General features: G+C 54.4%; 1 protein-coding gene across 3 annotated transcripts in view; it reads left to right on the top strand.

Moving 5' to 3' along the window:
- Positions 1-16,735, top strand: part of LOC139533610 (CCR4-NOT transcription complex subunit 2-like) — a 91,292-nt gene extending 74,557 nt beyond the window's left edge. For 2 of the 3 annotated variants that reach the window (XM_071331765.1, XM_071331764.1), the window contains 5 exons: positions 9,682-9,743; positions 9,841-9,890; positions 10,679-10,779; positions 13,257-13,401; positions 15,086-16,735. In XM_071331765.1, coding sequence (XP_071187866.1) covers positions 9,682-9,743; positions 9,841-9,890; positions 10,679-10,779; positions 13,257-13,401; positions 15,086-15,172 — 445 coding nt within the window. In that variant the 3' untranslated portion in view covers positions 15,173-16,735. The remainder of the gene's footprint in view (positions 1-9,681; positions 9,744-9,840; positions 9,891-10,678; positions 10,780-13,256; positions 13,402-15,085) is intronic. The other variant, XR_011666826.1, reaches the window with a different exon arrangement.
- Positions 16,736-20,862: the final 4,127 nt, after the last annotated feature.

The raw sequence follows: 20,862 nt of genomic DNA, 5'->3' as shown, positions 1-20,862 counted from the left end.
GGGGAGTAGAACGGGCTGTTACGGGGGAGTAGAACGGGCTGTTAGGGGGGAGTAGAACGGGCTGTTAGGGGGAGTAGAACGGGCTGTTAGGGGGAGTAGAACGGGCTGTTAGGGGGAGTAGAACGGGCTGTTAGGGGGAGTAGAACGGGGGAGTAGAACGGGCTGTTACGGGGGAGTAGAACGGGCTGTTAGGGGGAGTAGAACGGGCTGTTAGGGGGAGTAGAACGGGCTGTTAGGGGGAGTAGAACGGGCTGTTACGGGGGAGTAGAATGGGCTGTTACGGGGGAGTAGAACGGGCTGTTACGGGGGAGTAGAACGGGCTGTTACGGGGGAGTAGAACGGGGGAGTAGAACGGGCTGTTACGGGGGAGTAGAACGGGCTGTTAGGGGTAGTAGAACGGGCTGTTAGGGGTAGTAGAACGGGCTGTTAGGGGGAGTAGAACGGGCTGTTAGGGGGAGTAGAACGGGCTGTTAGGGGGAGTAGAACGGGCTGTTACGGGGAGTAGAACGGGCTGTTAGGGGGGAGTAGAACGGGCTGTTAGGGGGGAGTAGAACGGGCTGTTAGGGGGGAGTAGAACGGGCTGTTAGGGGGGAGTAGAACGGGCTGTTAGGGGGGAGTAGAACGGGCTGTTAGGGGGGAGTAGAACGGGCTGTTAGGGGGGAGTAGAACGGGCTGTTACGGGGGAGTAGAACGGGCTGTTACGGGGGGAGTAGAACGGGCTGTTAGGGGGGAGTAGAACGGGCTGTTAGCGGGGGAGTAGAACGGGCTGTTAGGGGGGAGTAGAACGGGCTGTTAGGGGGGAGTAGAACGGGCTGTTAGGGGGGAGTAGAACGGGCTGTTAGCGGGGGAGTAGAACGGGCTGTTAGGGGGGAGTAGAACGGGCTGTTAGCGGGGGAGTAGAACGGGCTGTTAGGGGGGAGTAGAACGGGCTGTTACGGGGGAGTAGAACGGGCTGTTACGGGGGAGTAGAACGGGCGTTACGGGCTGTTACGGGGGAGTAGAACGGGCTGTTACGGGGGAGTAGAACGGGCTGTTACGGGGGAGTAGAACGGGCTGTTACGGGGGAGTAGAACGGGCTGTTACGGGGGAGTAGAACGGGCTGTTAGGGGGAGTAGAACGGGCTGTTAGGGGGAGTAGAACGGGCTGTTAGGGGGAGTAGAACGGGCTGTTAGGGGGAGTAGAACGGGCTGTTAGGGGGAGTAGAACGGGCTGTTAGGGGGAGTAGAACGGGGGAGTAGAACGGGCTGTTAGGGGGAGTAGAACGGGCTGTTAGGGGGAGTAGAACGGGCTGTTAGGGGGAGTAGAACGGGCTGTTAGGGGGAGTAGAACGGGCTGTTAGGGGGAGTAGAACGGGGGAGTAGAACGGGCTGTTAGGGGGAGTAGAACGGGCTGTTAGGGGGAGTAGAACGGGGGAGTAGAACGGGCTGTTACGGGGGAGTAGAACGGGCTGTTACGGGGGAGTAGAACGGGCTGTTACGGGGGAGTAGAACGGGCTGTTACGGGGGAGTAGAACGGGCTGTTACGGGGGAGTAGAACGGGCTGTTAGGGGGGAGTAGAACGGGCTGTTAGGGGGGGGTAGAACGGGCTGTTAGGGGGGGGTAGAACGGGCTGTTAGGGGGGGGTAGAACGGGCTGTTAGGGGGAGTAGAACGGGCTGTTAGGGGGAGTAGAACGGGCTGTTAGGGGGAGTAGAACGGGCTGTTAGGGGGAAGTAGAACGGGCTGTTAGGGGGAAGTAGAACGGGCTGTTAGGGGGAGTAGAACGGGCTGTTACGGGGAGTAGAACGGGCTGGTAGGGGGGAGTAGAACGGGCTGGTAGGGGGGAGTAGAACGGGCTGTTAGGGGGAGTAGAACGGGCTGTTAGGGGGAGTAGAACGGGCTGTTAGGGGGAGTAGAACGGGCTGTTAGGGGGGAGTAGAACGGGCTGTTAGGGGGGAGTAGAACGGGCTGTTAGGGGGGAGTAGAACGGGCTGTTAGGGGGGAGTAGAACGGGGGAGTAGAACGGGCTGTTACGGGGGAGTAGAACGGGCTGTTACGGGGGAGTAGAACGGGCTGTTACGGGGGAGTAGAACGGGCTGTTACGGGGGAGTAGAACGGGCTGTTACGGGGGAGTAGAACGGGCTGTTAGGGGGGAGTAGAACGGGCTGTTAGGGGGGGGTAGAACGGGCTGTTAGGGGGGGGTAGAACGGGCTGTTAGGGGGGGGTAGAACGGGCTGTTAGGGGGAGTAGAACGGGCTGTTAGGGGGAGTAGAACGGGCTGTTAGGGGGAGTAGAACGGGCTGTTAGGGGGAAGTAGAACGGGCTGTTAGGGGGAAGTAGAACGGGCTGTTAGGGGGAGTAGAACGGGCTGTTACGGGGAGTAGAACGGGCTGGTAGGGGGGAGTAGAACGGGCTGGTAGGGGGGAGTAGAACGGGCTGTTAGGGGGAGTAGAACGGGCTGTTAGGGGGAGTAGAACGGGCTGTTAGGGGGAGTAGAACGGGCTGTTAGGGGGGAGTAGAACGGGCTGTTAGGGGGGAGTAGAACGGGCTGTTAGGGGGGAGTAGAACGGGCTGTTAGGGGGAGTAGAACGGGCTGTTAGGGGGAGTAGAACGGGCTGTTAGGGGGAGTAGAACGGGCTGTTAGGGGGAGTAGAACGGGCTGTTAGGGGGAGTAGAACGGGCTGGTAGGGGGAGTAGAACGGGCTGGTAGGGGGGAGTAGAACGGGCTGGTAGGGGGGAGTAGAACGGGCTGGTAGGGGGGAGTAGAACGGGCTGGTAGGGGGGAGTAGAACGGGCTGGTAGGGGGAGTAGAACGGGCTGTTACGGGGGAGTAGAACGGGCTGTTACGGGGGAGTAGAACGGGCTGTTACGGGGGAGTAGAACGGGCTGTTACGGGGGAGTAGAACGGGCTGTTACGGGGGAGTAGAACGGGCTGTTACGGGGGAGTAGAACGGGCTGTTACGGGGGAGTAGAACGGGCTGTTACGGGGGAGTAGAACGGGCTGTTACGGGGGAGTAGAACGGGCTGTTACGGGGGAGTAGAACGGGCTGTTACGGGGGAGTAGAACGGGCTGTTACGGGGGAGTAGAACGGGCTGTTACGGGGGAGTAGAACGGGCTGTTACGGGGAGTAGAACGGGCTGTTGGGGGGGAGTAGAACGGGCTGTTGGGGGGGAGTAGAACGGGCTGTTGGGGGGGAGTAGAACGGGCTGTTACGGGGGAGTAGAACGGGCTGTTACGGGGGAGTAGAACGGGCTGTTACGGGGGAGTAGAACGGGCTGTTACGGGGGAGTAGAACGGGCTGTTACGGGGGAGTAGAACGGGCTGTTACGGGGGAGTAGAACGGGCTGTTACGGGGGAGTAGAACGGGCTGTTACGGGGGAGTAGAACGGGCTGTTACGGGGGAGTAGAACGGGCTGTTACGGGGGAGTAGAACGGGCTGTTACGGGGGAGTAGAACGGGCTGTTACGGGGGAGTAGAACGGGCTGTTACGGGGGAGTAGAACGGGCTGTTACGGGGGAGTAGAACGGGCTGTTACGGGGGAGTAGAACGGGCTGTTACGGGGGAGTAGAACGGGCTGTTACGGGGGAGTAGAACGGGCTGTTACGGGGGAGTAGAACGGGCTGGTAGGGGGGAGTAGAACGGGCTGTTACGGGGGAGTAGAACGGGCTGTTACGGGGGAGTAGAACGGGCTGTTACGGGGGAGTAGAACGGCCTGTTACGGGGGAGTAGAACGGCCTGTTACGGGGAGTAGAACGGCCTGTTACGGGGAGTAGAACGGGCTGTTACGGGGGACTAGAACGGGCTGTTACGGGGGAGTAGAACGGGCTGTTACGGGGGACTAGAACGGGCTGTTAGGGGGACTAGAACGGGCTGTTAGGGGGACTAGAACGGGCTGTTAGGGGGACTAGAACGGGCTGTTAGGGGGACTAGAACGGGCTGTTAGGGGGGAGTAGAACGGGCTGTTAGGGGGGAGTAGAACGGGCTGTTAGGGGGAGTAGAACGGGCTGTTAGGGGGAGTAGAACGGGCTGTTAGGGGGAGTAGAACGGGCTGTTAGGGGGGATTAGAACGGGCTGTTAGGGGGGAGTAGAACGGGCTGTTAGGGGGAGTAGAACGGGCTGTTAGGGGGAGTAGAACGGGCTGTTAGGGGGAGTAGAACGGGCTGTTAGGGGGAGTAGAACGGGCTGTTAGGGGGAGTAGAACGGGCTGTTAGGGGGGAGTAGAACGGGCTGTTAGGGGGGAGTAGAACGGGCTGTTAGGGGGGAGTAGAACGGGCTGTTAGGGGGGAGTAGAACGGGCTGTTAGGGGGAGTAGAACGGGCTGTTACGGGAACGGGGAGTAGAACGGGCTGTTACGGGAACGGGGAGTAGAACGGGCTGTTACGGGAACGGGGAGTAGAACGGGCTGTTAGGGGGAGTAGAACGGGGGAGTAGAACGGGCTGTTACGGGGAGTAGAACGGGCTGTTAGGGGGAGTAGAACGGGCTGTTAGGGGGAGTAGAACGGGCTGTTAGGGGGAGTAGAACGGGCTGTTAGGGGGAGTAGAACGGGCTGTTAGGGGGAGTAGAACGGGCTGTTAGGGGGAGTAGAACGGGCTGTTAGGGGGAGTAGAACGGGCTGTTAGGGGGAGTAGAACGGGCTGTTAGGGGGAGTAGAACGGGCTGTTAGGGGGAGTAGAACGGGCTGTTAGGGGGAGTAGAACGGGCTGTTAGGGGGAGTAGAACGGGCTGTTAGGGGGAGTAGAACGGGCTGTTAGGGGGAGTAGAACGGGCTGTTAGGGGGAGTAGAACGGGCTGTTAGGGGGAGTAGAACGGGCTGTTAGGGGGGAGTAGAAAGGGCTGTTACGGGGAGTAGAACGGGCTGTTAGGGGGAGTAGAACGGGGGAGTAGAACGGGCTGTTACGGGGAGTAGAACGGGCTGTTAGGGGGAGTAGAACGGGCTGTTACGGGAACGGGGAGTAGAACGGGCTGTTAGGGGGAGTAGAACGGGCTGTTAGGGGGAGTAGAACGGGCTGTTAGGGGGAGTAGAACGGGCTGTTAGGGGGAGTAGAACGGGCTGTTAGGGGGAGTAGAACGGGCTGTTAGGGGGAGTAGAACGGGCTGTTAGGGGGAGTAGAACGGGCTGTTAGGGGGAGTAGAACGGGCTGTTAGGGGGAGTAGAACGGGCTGTTAGGGGGAGTAGAACGGGCTGTTAGGGGGAGTAGAACGGGCTGTTAGGGGGAGTAGAACGGGCTGTTAGGGGGGAGTAGAACGGGCTGTTAGGGGGGAGTAGAACGGGCTGTTAGGGGGGAGTAGAACGGGCTGTTAGGGGGGAGTAGAACGGGCTGTTAGGGGGGAGTAGAACGGGCTGTTAGGGGGAGTAGAACGGGCTGTTAGGGGGAGTAGAACGGGCTGTTAGGGGGAGTAGAACGGGCTGTTAGGGGGAGTAGAACGGGCTGTTAGGGGGAGTAGAACGGGCTGTTAGGGGGAGTAGAACGGGCTGTTAGGGGGAAGTAGAACGGGCTGTTAGGGGGAAGTAGAACGGGCTGTTAGGGGGAAGTAGAACGGGCTGTTAGGGGGAAGTAGAACGGGCTGTTAGGGGGAGTAGAACGGGCTGTTAGGGGGAGTAGAACGGGCTGTTAGGGGGGAGTAGAACGGGCTGTTAGGGGGGAGTAGAACGGGCTGTTAGGGGGGAGTAGAACGGGCTGTTAGGGGGAGTAGAACGGGCTGTTAGGGGGAGTAGAACGGGCTGTTAGGGGGAGTAGAACGGGCTGTTAGGGGGAGTAGAACGGGCTGTTAGGGGGGAGTAGAACGGGCTGTTAGGGGGGAGTAGAACGGGCTGTTAGGGGGGAGTAGAACGGGCTGTTAGGGGGGAGTAGAACGGGCTGTTAGGGGGGAGTAGAACGGGCTGTTAGGGGGGAGTAGAACGGGCTGTTAGGGGGGAGTAGAACGGGCTGTTAGGGGGGAGTAGAACGGGCTGTTAGGGGGGAGTAGAACGGGCTGTTAGGGGGGAGTAGAACGGGCTGTTAGGGGGGAGTAGAACGGGCTGTTAGGGGGGAGTAGAACGGGCTGTTAGGGGGGAGTAGAACGGGCTGTTAGGGGGGAGTAGAACGGGCTGTTAGGGGGGAGTAGAACGGGCTGTTAGGGGGGAGTAGAACGGGCTGTTAGGGGGGAGTAGAACGGGCTGTTAGGGGGGAGTAGAACGGGCTGTTAGGGGGGAGTAGAACGGGCTGTTAGGGGGGAGTAGAACGGGCTGTTACGGGGGAGTAGAACGGGCTGTTACGGGGGAGTAGAACGGGCTGTTACGGGGGAGTAGAACGGGCTGTTAGGGGGAGTAGAACGGGCTGTTACGGGGGAGTGTTACGGGGGAGTAGAACGGGCTGTTAGGGGGAGTAGAACGGGCTGTTACGGGGGAGTAGAACGGGCTGTTACGGGGGAGTAGAACGGGCTGTTAGGGGGAGTAGAACGGGCTGTTAGGGGGAGTAGAACGGGCTGTTAGGGGAACGGGGAGTAGAACGGGCTGTTAGGGGGGAGTAGAACGGGCTGTTACGGGGAGTAGAACGGGCTGTTACGGGGAGTAGAACGGGCTGTTACGGGGGAGTAGAACGGGCTGTTACGGGGGAGTAGAACGGGCTGTTAGGGGGAGTAGAACGGGCTGTTAGGGGGAGTAGAACGGGCTGTTAGGGGGAGTAGAACGGGCTGTTAGGGGGGAGTAGAACGGGCTGTTAGGGGGGAGTAGAACGGGCTGGTAGGGGGGAGTAGAACGGGCTGTTAGGGGGAGTAGAACGGGCTGTTAGGGGGGAGTAGAACGGGCTGTTAGGGGGGAGTAGAACGGGCTGTTAGGGGGGAGTAGAACGGGCTGTTAGGGGGGAGTAGAACGGGCTGTTAGGGGGAGTAGAACGGGCTGTTACGGGGGAGTGTTACGGGGGAGTAGAACGGGCTGTTAGGGGGAGTAGAACGGGCTGTTACGGGGGAGTAGAACGGGCTGTTACGGGGGAGTAGAACGGGCTGTTAGGGGGAGTAGAACGGGCTGTTAGGGGGAGTAGAACGGGCTGTTAGGGGAACGGGGAGTAGAACGGGCTGTTAGGGGGGAGTAGAACGGGCTGTTACGGGGAGTAGAACGGGCTGTTACGGGGAGTAGAACGGGCTGTTACGGGGGAGTAGAACGGGCTGTTACGGGGGAGTAGAACGGGCTGTTAGGGGGAGTAGAACGGGCTGTTAGGGGGAGTAGAACGGGCTGTTAGGGGGAGTAGAACGGGCTGTTAGGGGGGAGTAGAACGGGCTGTTAGGGGGGAGTAGAACGGGCTGGTAGGGGGGAGTAGAACGGGCTGTTAGGGGGAGTAGAACGGGCTGTTAGGGGGGAGTAGAACGGGCTGTTAGGGGGGAGTAGAACGGGCTGTTAGGGGGGAGTAGAACGGGCTGTTAGGGGGGAGTAGAACGGGCTGTTAGGGGGGAGTAGAACGGGCTGTTAGGGGGGAGTAGAACGGGCTGTTAGGGGGGAGTAGAACGGGCTGTTAGGGGGGAGTAGAACGGGCTGTTAGGGGGGAGTAGAACGGGCTGTTAGGGGGGAGTAGAACGGGCTGTTAGGGGGGAGTAGAACGGGCTGTTAGGGGGGAGTAGAACGGGCTGTTAGGGGGGAGTAGAACGGGCTGTTAGGGGGGAGTAGAACGGGCTGTTAGGGGGGAGTAGAACGGGCTGTTAGGGGGGAGTAGAACGGGCTGTTAGGGGGGAGTAGAACGGGCTGTTAGGGGGGAGTAGAACGGGCTGTTAGGGGGGAGTAGAACGGGCTGTTAGGGGGGAGTAGAACGGGCTGTTAGGGGGGAGTAGAACGGGCTGTTACGGGGGAGTAGAACGGGCTGTTAGGGGGGAGTAGAACGGGCTGTTAGGGGGGAGTAGAACGGGCTGTTAGGGGGGAGTAGAACGGGCTGTTAGGGGGGAGTAGAACGGGCTGTTAGGGGGGAGTAGAACGGGCTGTTAGGGGGGAGTAGAACGGGCTGTTAGGGGGGAGTAGAACGGGCTGTTAGGGGGGAGTAGAACGGGCTGTTAGGGGGGAGTAGAACGGGCTGTTAGGGGGAGTAGAACGGGCTGTTACGGGGGAGTAGAACGGGCTGTTAGGGGGAGTAGAACGGGCTGTTAGGGGGAGTAGAACGGGGGAGTAGAACGGGCTGTTAGGGGGAGTAGAACGGGCTGTTAGGGGGAGTAGAACGGGGGAGTAGAACGGGCTGTTACGGGGGAGTAGAACGGGGGAGTAGAACGGGCTGTTAGGGGGAGTAGAACGGGCTGTTAGGGGGAGTAGAACGGGGGAGTAGAACGGGCTGTTACGGGGGAGTAGAACGGGCTGTTACGGGGGAGTAGAACGGGCTGTTAGGGGGAGTAGAACGGGCTGTTAGGGGGAGTAGAACGGGCTGTTAGGGGGAGTAGAACGGGCTGTTAGGGGGAGTAGAACGGGCTGTTACGGGGGAGTAGAACGGGCTGTTACGGGGGAGTAGAACGGGCTGTTACGGGGGAGTAGAACGGGCTGTTAGGGGGAGTAGAACGGGCTGTTACGGGGAGTAGAACGGGCTGTTAGGGGGAGTAGAACGGGGGAGTAGAACGGGCTGTTAGGGGGAGTAGAACGGGCTGTTAGGGGGAGTAGAACGGGCTGTTAGGGGGAGTAGAACGGGCTGTTAGGGGGAGTAGAACGGGCTGTTAGGGGGAGTAGAACGGGCTGTTACGGGGGAGTAGAACGGGCTGGTAGGGGGGAGTAGAACGGGCTGTTACGGGGAGTAGAACGGGCTGTTAGGGGGAGTAGAACGGGGGAGTAGAACGGGCTGTTAGGGGGAGTAGAACGGGCTGTTACGGGGGAGTAGAACGGGCTGTTAGGGGGAGTAGAACGGGCTGTTACGGGGGAGTAGAACGGGCTGTTACGGGGGAGTAGAACGGGCTGTTACGGGGGAGTAGAACGGGCTGTTACGGGGGAGTAGAACGGGCTGTTACGGGGGAGTAGAACGGGCTGTTACGGGGGAGTAGAACGGGCTGTTACGGGGGAGTAGAACGGGCTGTTACGGGGGAGTAGAACGGGCTGTTACGGGGGAGTAGAACGGGCTGTTACGGGGGAGTAGAACGGGCTGTTACGGGGGAGTAGAACGGGCTGTTACGGGGGAGTAGAACGGGCTGTTGGGGGGGAGTAGAACGGGCTGTTGGGGGGGAGTAGAACGGGCTGTTACGGGGGAGTAGAACGGGCTAGTACGGGGGAGTAGAACGGGCTGGTACGGGGGAGTAGAACGGGCTGGTAGGGGGGAGTAGAACGGGCTGTTACGGGGGAGTAGAACGGGCTGTTACGGGGGAGTAGAACGGGCTGGTAGGGGGGAGTAGAACGGGCTGTTACGGGGGAGTAGAACGGGCTGTTAGGGGGGAGTAGAACGGGCTGTTACGGGAACGGGGCGAGGAGTGGCAGAACTCTTTCACACATCTGTACACCTCTCTTGGCATCTCCCTCCTCCAGTCAGAAGCCTTTACTAATCAGTCCTCCTGCTACGTGTTCTGTCTCATCCTGACAGCACCAGCAGGCAGCGGGTCTCTGCTATCGTCTCCTGAAAAACACTCGCTGGACAGCAGGCTGCTATTATGTCCAATTCTGTCTTTTTTTTTTTTATCTAAAAAGGAAAAGAATGAGACGCCATTGTAACCTGTTAACATGGCAACAAAATAATCTGATAGTATCAACATGACCACTTTCTTGTCCTTCAGAAACCTGTACCCCAAGTTTGCATCTCCCTGGGCGTCAGCGCCGTGTCGACCCCAGGACATCGGTACGTATCCTACCCAGCCAGAGTGCTCTGGAGGTGGGATAGATTCTGCCAGTTTCCCCGTCTGGTTCTCACTAACCACTTCTCTCTCTGCTTCCAGACTTCCATGTTCCCTCGGAGTATTTAACCAACATTCACATAAGGGACAAGGTATGTACCTCAGACACAGAATAAACACACTCAGGGTTGGGTTTCTGTTGGCCAACATGGCCACAACACACCACCATTCACCCTTATGGCAGCCCCCCCCCCCGCACCTCTCTGATTCAGAGGGGTTGGGTTAAATGACTAGGTTTCCCTCCAAGCAGACAGTCTCCTGAACACGGTCCATTCTGCTCCAGCACCAAGTCACTGATACACCAGTCCACTCAAAACACATCACGTTATCAGACCTTCATCTAAGTTGGTCGTTAAGGATGGTTAAAGTACCAGCTCAATGTAACGTTGTTGTTTTGGCCCTCGTATTATTGGCCCCTCTGTTTGAGTGCACTAGCAACACCAAACATGGGTTGTTGTAACTGCTCTGTCCACTGTGAGAGTTGAATCCTCTTTTTATCCAGCATGGTTGTGATGAGAACAGCACAGTTAGCTTCTGTTGATGGTGCCAGGGAGCTGGAAGCTGAATAGATCAATAACCTGTTGTCCCTCCCCCTTTCTCCTCTCTCTCTCCCTCCCCCCTTTTCCTCTTTCTCTCCCTCCCCCCTCTTTCTCTCCCTCACCCTTTTTCCTCTTTCTCTCCCTCCCCCCTCTTTCTCTCCCTCCCCCTTTTTCCTCTTTCTCTCCCTCCCCCTTTTTCCTCTTTCTCTCCATCCCCCTTTTTCCTCTTTCTCTCCCTCCCCCTTTTTCCTCTTTCTCTCCATCCCCCTTTTTCCTCTTTCTCTCCCTCCCCCCTCTTTCTCTCCCTCCCCCTTTTTCCTCTTTCTCTCTCCTCCTTCCAGCTTGCTGCAATAAAACTGTCTCGGTATGGAGAGGACCTGCTGTTTTATCTTTACTACATGAACGGAGGAGACCTCCTCCAGCTGCTGGCTGCAGTAGAGCTGTACGTATACAGACACACTGTGTGAAGGATGCTCCTCGGCTAGGCTAGCTAGTGTCTGCTATGGTTACAGGCTTGGTGAGGTGTTTCTTTTACTCACCTTTTCTTGTGAACAAGCGCCCTCCTCTGGGTTTTAGTGGTACTGACATGGAACATGAAGCAGAATACCTCTATGTAGTCAGGGTCCCCTTCTGCCACCTCTATGTAGTCAGGTCCCTTCTGCCACCTCTATGTAGTCAGGTCCCCTTCTGCCACCTCTATGTAGTCAGGGTCCCCTTCTGCCACCTCTATGTAGTCAGGTCCCCTTCTGCCACCTCTATGTAGTCAGGTCCCTTCTGCCACCTCTATGTAGTCAGGTCCCCTTCTGCCACCTCTATGTAGTCAGGGTCCCCTTCTGCCACCTCTATGTAGTCAGGGTCCCCTTCTGCCACCTCTATGTAGTCAGGGTCCCCTTCTGCCACCTCTATGTAGTCAGGGTCCCCTTCTGCCACCTCTATGTAGTCAGGTCCCCTTCTGCCACCTCTATGTAGTCAGGTCCCTTCTGCCACCTCTATGTAGTCAGGGTCCCCTTCTGCCACCTCTATGTAGTCAGGGTCCCCTTCTGCCACCTCTATGTAGTCAGGGTCCCCTTCTGCCACCTCTATGTAGTCAGGGTCCCCTTCTGCCACCTCTATGTAGTCAGGGTCCCCTTCTGCCACCTCTATGTAGTCAGGGTCCCCTTCTGCCACCTCTATGTAGTCAGGGTCCCCTTCTGCCACCTCTATGTAGTCAGGGTCCCCTTCTGCCACCTCTATGTAGTCAGGGTCCCCTTCTGCCACCTCTATGTAGTCAGGGTCCCCTTCTGCCACCTCTATGTAGTCAGGGTCCCCTTCTGCCACCTCTATGTAGTCAGGGTCCCCTTCTGCCACCTCTATGTAGTCAGGGTCCCCTTCTGCCACCTCTATGTAGTCAGGGTCCCCTTCTGCCACCTCTATGTAGTCAGGGTCCCCTTCTGCCACCTCTATGTAGTCAGGTCCCCTTCTGCCACCTCTATGTAGTCAGGTCCCTTCTGCCACCTCTATGTAGTCAGGGTCCCCTTCTGCCACCTCTATGTAGTCAGGGTCCCCTTCTGCCACCTCTATGTAGTCAGGGTCCCCTTCTGCCACCTCTATGTAGTCAGGGTCCCCTTCTGCCACCTCTATGTAGTCAGGGTCCCCTTCTGCCACCTCTATGTAGTCAGGGTCCCCTTCTGCCACCTCTATGTAGTCAGGGTCCCCTTCTGCCACCTCTATGTAGTCAGGGTCCCCTTCTGCCACCTCTATGTAGTCAGGGTCCCCTTCTGCCACCTCTATGTAGTCAGGGTCCCCTTCTGCCACCTCTATGTAGTCAGGGTCCCCTTCTGCCACCTCTATGTAGTCAGGGTCCCCTTCTGCCACCTCTATGTAGTCAGGGTCCCCTTCTGCCACCTCTATGTAGTCAGGGTCCCCTTCTGCCACCTCTATGTAGTCAGGGTCCCCTTCTGCCACCTCTATGTAGTCAGGTCCCCTTCTGCCACCTCTATGTAGTCAGGGTCCCCTTCTGCCACCTCTATGTAGTCAGGGTCCCCTTCTGCCACCTCTATGTAGTCAGGGTCCCCTTCTGCCACCTCTATGTAGTCAGGGTCCCCTTCTGCCACCTCTATGTAGTCAGGGTCCCCTTCTGCCACCTCTATGTAGTCAGGGTCCCCTTCTGCCACCTCTATGTAGTCAGGGTCCCCTTCTGCCACCTCTATGTAGTCAGGGTCCCCTTCTGCCACCTCTATGTAGTCAGGGTCCCCTTCTGCCACCTCTATGTAGTCAGGTCCCCTTCTGCCACCTCTATGTAGTCAGGTCCCCTTCTGCCACCTCTATGTAGTCAGGGTCCCCTTCTGCCACCTCTATGTAGTCAGGGTCCTCTTCTGCCACCTCTATGTAGTCAGTCCCCTTCTGCCACCTCTATGTAGTCAGGGTCCCCTTCTGCCACCTCTATGTAGTCAGGATCCCCTTCTGCCACCTCTATGTAGTCAGGGTCCCCTTCTGCCACCTCTATGTAGTCAGGGTCCCCTTCTGCCACCTCTATGTAGTCAGGTCCCCTTCTGCCACCTCTATGTAGTCAGGTCCCCTTCTGACACCTCTATGTAGTCAGGGTCCCCTTCTGACACCTCTATGTAGTCGGGTCCCCTTCTGCCACCTCTATGTAGTCGGGTCCCCTTCTGCCACCTCTATGTAGTCAGTCCCCTTCTGCCACCTCTATGTAGTCAGTCCCCTTCTGCCACCTCTATGTAGTCAGGGTCCCCTTCTGCCACCTCTATGTAGTCAGGGTCCCCTTCCGCCACCTCTATGTAGTCAGGGTCCCCTTCCACCTCCACTTCTACTTAATGTAGTTTGTCTTTCAAGTCTTATAAGCAAATGTTACTACCGTATACAATGCTGTGCCCTAACTTTTGACCCTTAACCTGTGTGACCTGTGACTTGTAACCTCAGCTTCAACCGGGACTGGCGGTACCACAAGGAGGAGCGTGTGTGGATCACGCGGGCGCCGGGCATGGAGCCCACTCTGAAGACCAACGCCTATGAGAGAGGCACCTACTACTTCTTTGATTGTCTTAACTGGAGGAAAGTAGCCAAGGTGAAGGACAGAGGCTTGTTACCGTAGTTACACTGCATTCAGAAACTATTCAGACCTCTTGACTTCTTCCACATTTTGTTTGTTACATTCTTATTATAAAATTGATTAAATTGTTTTTTTTCTACACACTCAACCCCATAATGAAAAGCAAAAACTGTTTATTTTTTTATTTTTGCATATGTATAATTTAAAAAAAATACAGAAATATAACATTTATATAAGTATTCAGACCCTTTGCTCAGTACTTTGTTGAAGCACCTTTGGCAGCGATTACAGCCTTGAGTTTTCATGGGTAAGTTTGGCACACCTGTATTTGAGGAGTTTCTCCCATTTCCTCTCAGGTTCTTGGTCAACTCCCTGACCAAGGCCCTTCTCCCCTGTTTGCTCAGTTTGTCCTGGCAGACAGCTCTAGGTAGAGTCTAGGTGGTTACAAACTTCTTCCATTTAAGAATGATGGAGCCCACTGTATTCTTGGACCTTCAATGCTGCAGACATTTTCTGGTACCCTTCCCCAGATCTGTGCCTCGACACAATCCTGTCTTGGAGCTCTACAGACAATTCCTTCAACCTCATGGCTTGGTTTTTGCTCTGACATGCACTGTCAACTGTGGGACCTTTATATAGACCGGTGTGTGCTTTTCCAAATCATGTCCAAGTTGTAGAAACATCTCAAGGATGATCAATGGAAACAGGATGCACTGGAGCTCAATTTCCAGTCTCATAACAAAGAGTCTGAATACTAATGTAAATAAGCTATTTAAAAAAAAAAAAAAAAAAAAAAAAAAAAAAAAAAAGCTGTTCACTTTGTCATTATGGGGTATTGTGATGTCATTATGGGGTATTGTGATGTCATTATGGGGTATTGTGATGTCATTATGGGGTATTGTGTGTAGATTCTTTGGGGGGAAAACAATTTAATCCATTTTAGAATAAGGCTGTAACATGATGTGAAAAAAGGGAAGGGGTCTGAATACTTCCTGAATGTGTTGTAGTTACAACTAGTAATCAGAAATACTGTTGTTTGGGGGTTCAAGGCCAGCTCACTACGGCTTTTCCAATTTCAAAAGTGTATGTGGTTTGGTATTTGAATAGATGTGCTTTGCCCTGCAATTGTGCACATGTGTGTTCCAACATGGACCCTTGACATCTGGGATCATTCACTCCCAGAGGATTTGTAAACCTGCTGATTCCCCCTGTAGAAAGCTTCTGGTATTGTTGGATCATATGTACAATTTTCTCCACAAGAGAAGCTGTTCTGTATTTAGTCTGCTGCTTCAGCTGAACACTGCCGTTATCCGCTGCTTCAGCTGAACACTGCCGTTATCCGCTGCTTCAGCTGAACACTGCCGTTATCCGCTGCTTCAGCTGAACACTGCCGTTATCCGCTGCTTCAGCAGAACACTGCCGTTATCCGCTGCTTCAGCAGAAACACTGCCGTTATCCGCTGCTTCAGCTGAACACTGCCGTTATCCGCTGCTTCAGCTGAACACTGCCGTTATCCGCTGCTGCAGCTGAACACTGCCGTTATCCGCTGCTTCAGCTGAACACTGCCGTTATCCGCTGCTTCAGCTGAACACTGCCGTTATCCGCTGCTTCAGCTGAAACACTGCCGTGATCCCCGCTTCAGCTGAAACACTGCCGTTATCCACTGCTGTCCCTAAAATCCTTGTTTCTCCCTTTCTAGGAGTTTCATCTGGAATACGAGAAGCTAGAGGAGAGACCCCACGTGCCATCCACCTTCAACTACAACCCAGCTCAGCAAGCCTTCTGAGAGACTTCCTTCCCCTCGTTCTCAGTCCACCATGGGATCCTAGACCTGGTTTGAGTTCTGGTCCCTGGCCCTGGTTACTCACAGCAGACAGACGGACCTACAGACAGTGAATGCTGGTGTGGCTGGCTCAGGCATCCTGCTTTTTATTCCTCGACGATCGACCATCTGGCAAATTGACTTTAGGCCAAATGAAGGGAAACCCGGTGACCATTTTGGCTCCGAGCAGGTCCTTCTTCCCCGAAATGAATGGTGTGTCGCCCAATGAAACGCTGGTTTCTCTTTTTAATCATTTTTTTTCTTCTTTTTCATATTTTTCCTGACCTTTTCCCTTTTTGTTTTGGTTGGTTGTCATTTTGAAAACAGTCACAACTTTTTGTTTACACCTCATTCTTCAGACCTCCCCATTGGTCACGAAGCACCATGACATCATAATACACACACACCCTCTCTGCCAGTGACAGAATCAGGTTGATCTGTCGTTATCCAACAGAAGTGTTCAAAGAACACAGTGACATGCAGATAAAACCTCAACACAATGTTACTTCAGCAGAGGGGAAAACCCACCGACAGACTGACAGACAGACAAGAGGCCAGGAGAAAATGCAATGTTCGTATTGTAGATCTATTTCGTAATAAAAGAACACAAAAGATGTTTGTTTATTTGTTCATATGTGAAGACGAGACCCATAATAGTTCAGCTTGGACATATCGTTAACGCTCAAACACATACGTTTTTTAAAACTTCTGTTTATTCCCTCATTCGCTCCCTTTCCACCCACCATTTCTCCGCCCCTTTTCTGCCTACAAGAATGAACCACCAATCAGTGACAGACAACCTCCAGCTGTCCATATTCACTGAGACTCATCCTCCTTCCAGGGATGAATAGGAGAAAGAACTGTCCAAGTCTTTGTTACAATTTTGTAATAAAAGTACATAATGTTTTTCCATTTTTTGGGAGGGGGGGGCTTACAGGCATCACAGATGACTAAAGATATGTATGTTCGATGTGTATATATTATATATATGACATCTATTTTGGAGAAGATTAAAAATAAATAAAAACAGACTGTCGCCCGGCTGTACCTCGTTTTTAGGAGGTGAGCACGGAGCGGTGCAATAGTGGACGTACCGTACGACGTGGATAAAACGGGACTGTTTTGGGGACCGTGCCTGTCAACAATAACAATACATAACCTGGATTAAAACCGTACTGGAGCCGGTGGATAGAGGACGACAATAACTGGTCAGGACAGGGGACCATGCCTCACGCCCTGAACACTTTCAATTAAACAACGAAGAACATCAACCACTACAAACAAGGGCCAGATACATTCTCAGTGAGCCAATAAGAACACCCGTACCCATGTGATGGTCGTTTTGGAGGGATGCGATTGGAGGAAGATGAGGACTGAAGCCCTTCACTGTTTTCAACAGCAGCATTTCATAGGAAAAGAAAAACACAATAAATAAAAAATAATATGAAAAAACAGTATTGTATTTTCTGATCACGTTGTGGAAAAAAGCTGCTTCTCTTTAATAAAGTAGAAAGGCTTTCTCCTGTATGATGCGGAGTGGGGGGTTGATTTCTGTTGTGTGTCTGGCTCTGAGTCTGTCTGCGTCTGGTGCTGTGTGAGTCTGTGTTGTGTCTGGTGCTGTGTAAGTCTGCGTGTGGCGCTGTGTGTCTGTGGTGTCTGGTGCTGTGTGAGTCTGTCTGCGTGTGGCGCTGTGTGAGTCTGTCTGCGTCTGGTTTTGTGTGAGTCTGTCTGCGTGTGGCGCTGTGTGAGTGTGGCGTCTGGTTTTGTGTGAGTCTGTCTGCGTGTGGCGCTGTGTGAGTCTGTCTGCGTGTGGTGCTGTGTGTCTGTGGCGTGTCTGACTCTGTGAGTGTCTGCGTGTGGCGCTGTGTGTGTTTATGGTCTCAATTGAATTATCAGAAATATTCTTTGATTTCTTCTTTTGACTCTCTACATCTTTTCCACATACAACCTCAGTACAGACGGCTCACCCACCCATGCCAGTAGTAATGATTTGATAATTGCTCACACATAGCGGTCCTTTATGAGAATGTATTGATCCACTGCATACAACCATCCACTAAAGGGAAACCTTGTGACTAGATGTGTAAATTAAGTATTATTAGTTGTGGTATGTGGCGCCACCTTGTGGTCAACATATGATTTAGTGGGCAGAGAAATCACACATTTATTTCCTCAGTGCAGTAAAGCAGCAAAACTCTGTCAGGTTTTTCCAGAAATCCTGGTTGAAGGATTCTGGATCGCCTGTTTTATTTCTGGAATCTTCCTACCTGGATATCTAGAAAACCTGGAAATGTTGGGAAAGTTGACAGAATTTAGAAACTCTACTCACCAGTCAATATATGATATACTCTCATAATCAACACAGCTGGGCGCCGAGGAAACATCCTCACCTGAGGAAATGAACTCCTGTAACAGTATGGAAGCTACAAAGAATTCTACCATTACCACAAAAATAATAGCCAAGGAGACGATCTCTTGGGTTCGTATAGCAAAACCCATTCCTTACCAAAAGATAAATCACCTGGAAATGCAGCCAGGGCCGAGCTGACACTAAATGGTTTGGAATTGTTGGATTTTACAGAGAGCAAAGACGATAAACTTTCCCCAGAACCTTGTATGTCATGGTTTGAGTTGTAGCCTTTCATACCAGAGCCAAGGTGAGCCCCATAAAAAGACTAAAAACCCTTTCATAAAAGTAGTCAATATAAAATATTAAAAACAATAAACATATGCCAGATGGTGTGAGACTCAATCTGTCTCCATCTCTTAAACTGTGAGAGGATGTGATGAAACCCCATGGTGTTTTTACTCTTTTATGTCCAACAATTACATTAGTTTTTTTTTGCTCACTAAACTTAAGGGGCCAAATAAAATCACCCGTGGGCCCAATTGGACCAGTTGGGGAACCCTGCTCTAGGGACATAGCAGCAGGAGAACCACCCGCATGCTAAGTTGGGGAACCCTACTCTAGGGACACAGCAGCAGGAGAACCACCCGCGGGCCCAGGTGGACCAGTTGGGGAACCCTGCTTTAGGGACACAGCAGCAGGAGAACCACCCGCGGGCCCAGTTGGGCCAGTTGGGGAACCCTGCTCTAGGGACACAGCAGCAGGAGAACCACCCTCATGCCCAGTTGGGGAACCCTACTCTAGGGACATAGCAGCAGGAGAACCACCCGCAGGCCCAGTTGGGGAACCCTACTCTAGGGACACAGCAGCAGGAGAACCACCCGCATGCCCAGTTGGGGAACCCTACTCTAGGGACACAGCAGCAGGAGAACCACCCGCGGGCCCAGTTGGGCCAGTTGGGGAACCCTGCTCTAGGGACACAGCAGCAGGAGAACCACCTGTGGGCCCAGGTGGACCAGTTGGGGAACCCTGCTTTAGGGACACAGCAGCAGGAGAACCACCCTCATGCCCAGTTGGGGAACCCTACTCTAGGGACACAGCAGCAGGAGAACCACCCGCGGGCCCAGTTGGGGAACCCTGCTCTAGGGACACAGCAGCAGGAGAACCACCCGCGGGCCCAGTTGGGGAACCCTGCTCTAGGGACACAGCAGCAGGAGAACCACCCGTGGGCCCAGGTGGACCAGTTGGGGAACCCTGCTCTAGGGACACAGCAGCAGGAGAAGAGGACAGGTCTCAGCCAGCCACTGAAAGATGTGGCTAATTAAGGACAAATTAAGGCTCAACCACCAAGCCTTTCATTTACTATCCTTTATCTCCTCTTCCATCATACAGCTTTCACTCCTTCCTTTCTCCTCCATCCATCTATCCTCTTCCTCACCCACCAAGCCTTTCATTTACTGTCCTTTATCTCCTCTTCCATCATACAGCTTTCACTCCTTCCTTTCTCCTCCATCCATCTATCCTCTTCCTCACCCACCAAGCCTTTCATTTACTGTCCTTGATCTCCTCTTCCATCATACAGCTTTCACTCCTTCCTTTCTCCTCCATACATCTATCCTCTTCCTCACCCACCAAGCCTGTCATTTACTTTCCTTCTTTCTCTCCTTCCTTTCTCCTCCATCCATCTATCCTCTTCCTCACCCACCAAGCCTTTCATTTACTGTCCTTCTTTCTCTCCTTCCCCTTTACTCTCCTTCTCTCCTTCCTCAACCACTAACCCTCTATTTTCCTCTTCACCATCAATGTATTCCCCTCTAGATAAGTGAGTGTCAAATATGTATATATATATATATACATCTTAAAATATGCATACTGTAGATATGGTAAAGCGTGTCGGTAATGCAGTCTGTGCTGACAGCAGATCTTCTATATGTGCATGAGTCCTAAAAGGAAGGAAATGAGTCATTCTGTCAGAGCAGCAGAACAGCAGCCAGCACAGCAGAAAAGTGCAGGATTTCCCAAGAGGAGAGTTCATTTCTGTCTGAGCAGTCTCACAGCCCTGCCTTTCTGCCTTCCTCTCGGGTATTTGACAACCCAGGGTGCATGCTGGGATGTGGGACAGCCTCCAGAGTGCTGAGCATGCATGGCAGCTGGACAGGCCCTTCGTGATGTTCTGTCCAAGTCCTGCATGTAAGGGGTTGGTATGGGGACAGGTGAGGTGTTGGTATGGGGACAGGTGAGAGGGGGATGTAAGGGTTTGGTATGGGGACAGGTGAGAGGGGGATGTGAGGGGTTGGTATGGGGAGAGACTAGGTGAGAGGGGGAGGTGAGGGGTTGGTATGGGGAGAGACTAGGTGAGAGGGGGATGTGAGGGTTTGGTATGGTGAGAGGGGGATGTGACGGTTTGGTATGGTGAGAGGGGGATGTGAGGGGTTGGTATGGTGTGAGGGGGATGTGAGGGGTTGGTATGGGGAGAGACTAGGTGAGAGGGGGAGGTGAGGGGTTGGTATGGTGTGAGGGGGATGTGAGGGGTTGGTATGGGGAGAGACTAGGTGAGAGGGGGAGGTGAGGGGTTGGTATGGGGAGAGACTAGGTGAGAGGGGGAGGTGAGGGGTTGGTATGGGGACAGACTAGGTGAGAGGGGGATGTGACGGTTTGGTATGGTGAGAGGGGGATGTGAGGGGTTGGTATGGTGTGAGGGGGATGTGAGGGGTTGGTATGGGGAGAGACTAGGTGAGAGGGGGATGTGAGGGGTTGGTATGGGGACAGGTGAGAGGGGGATGTAAGGGTTTGGTATGGGGACAGGTGAGAGGGGGATGTAAGGGTTTGGTATGGGGACAGGTGAGAGGGGGATGTAAGGGTTTGGTATGGGGAGAGACTAGGTGAGAGGGGGAGGTGAGGGGTTGGTATGGGGAGAGACTAGGTGAGAGGGGGAGGTGAGGGGTTGGTATGGGGAGAGACTAGGTGAGAGGGGGATGTGACGGTTTGGTATGGGGAGAGACTAGGTGAGAGGGGGATGTGACGGTTTGGTATGGTGAGAGGGGGATGTGAGGGGTTGGTATGGTGAGAGGGGGATGTGACGGTTTGGTATGGGGAGAGACTAGGTGAGAGGGGGATGTGACGGTTTGGTATGGTGAGAGGGGGATGTGAGGGGTTGGTATGGTGTGAGGGGGATGTGAGGGGTTGGTATGGGGAGAGACTAGGTGAGAGGGGGATGTGAGGGGTTGGTATGGGGACAGGTGAGAGGGGGATGTAAGGGTTTGGTATGGGGACAGGTGAGAGGGGGATGTAAGGGTTTGGTATGGGG

The sequence above is a fragment of the Salvelinus alpinus genome, chromosome 11 (assembly GCF_045679555.1).
Source record: "Salvelinus alpinus chromosome 11, SLU_Salpinus.1, whole genome shotgun sequence".
Taxonomy (NCBI): domain Eukaryota; kingdom Metazoa; phylum Chordata; class Actinopteri; order Salmoniformes; family Salmonidae; genus Salvelinus; species Salvelinus alpinus.
The sequence above is the reverse complement of the archived record's forward strand: the minus strand, read 5'-3'. Positions and strand labels throughout refer to the sequence as shown.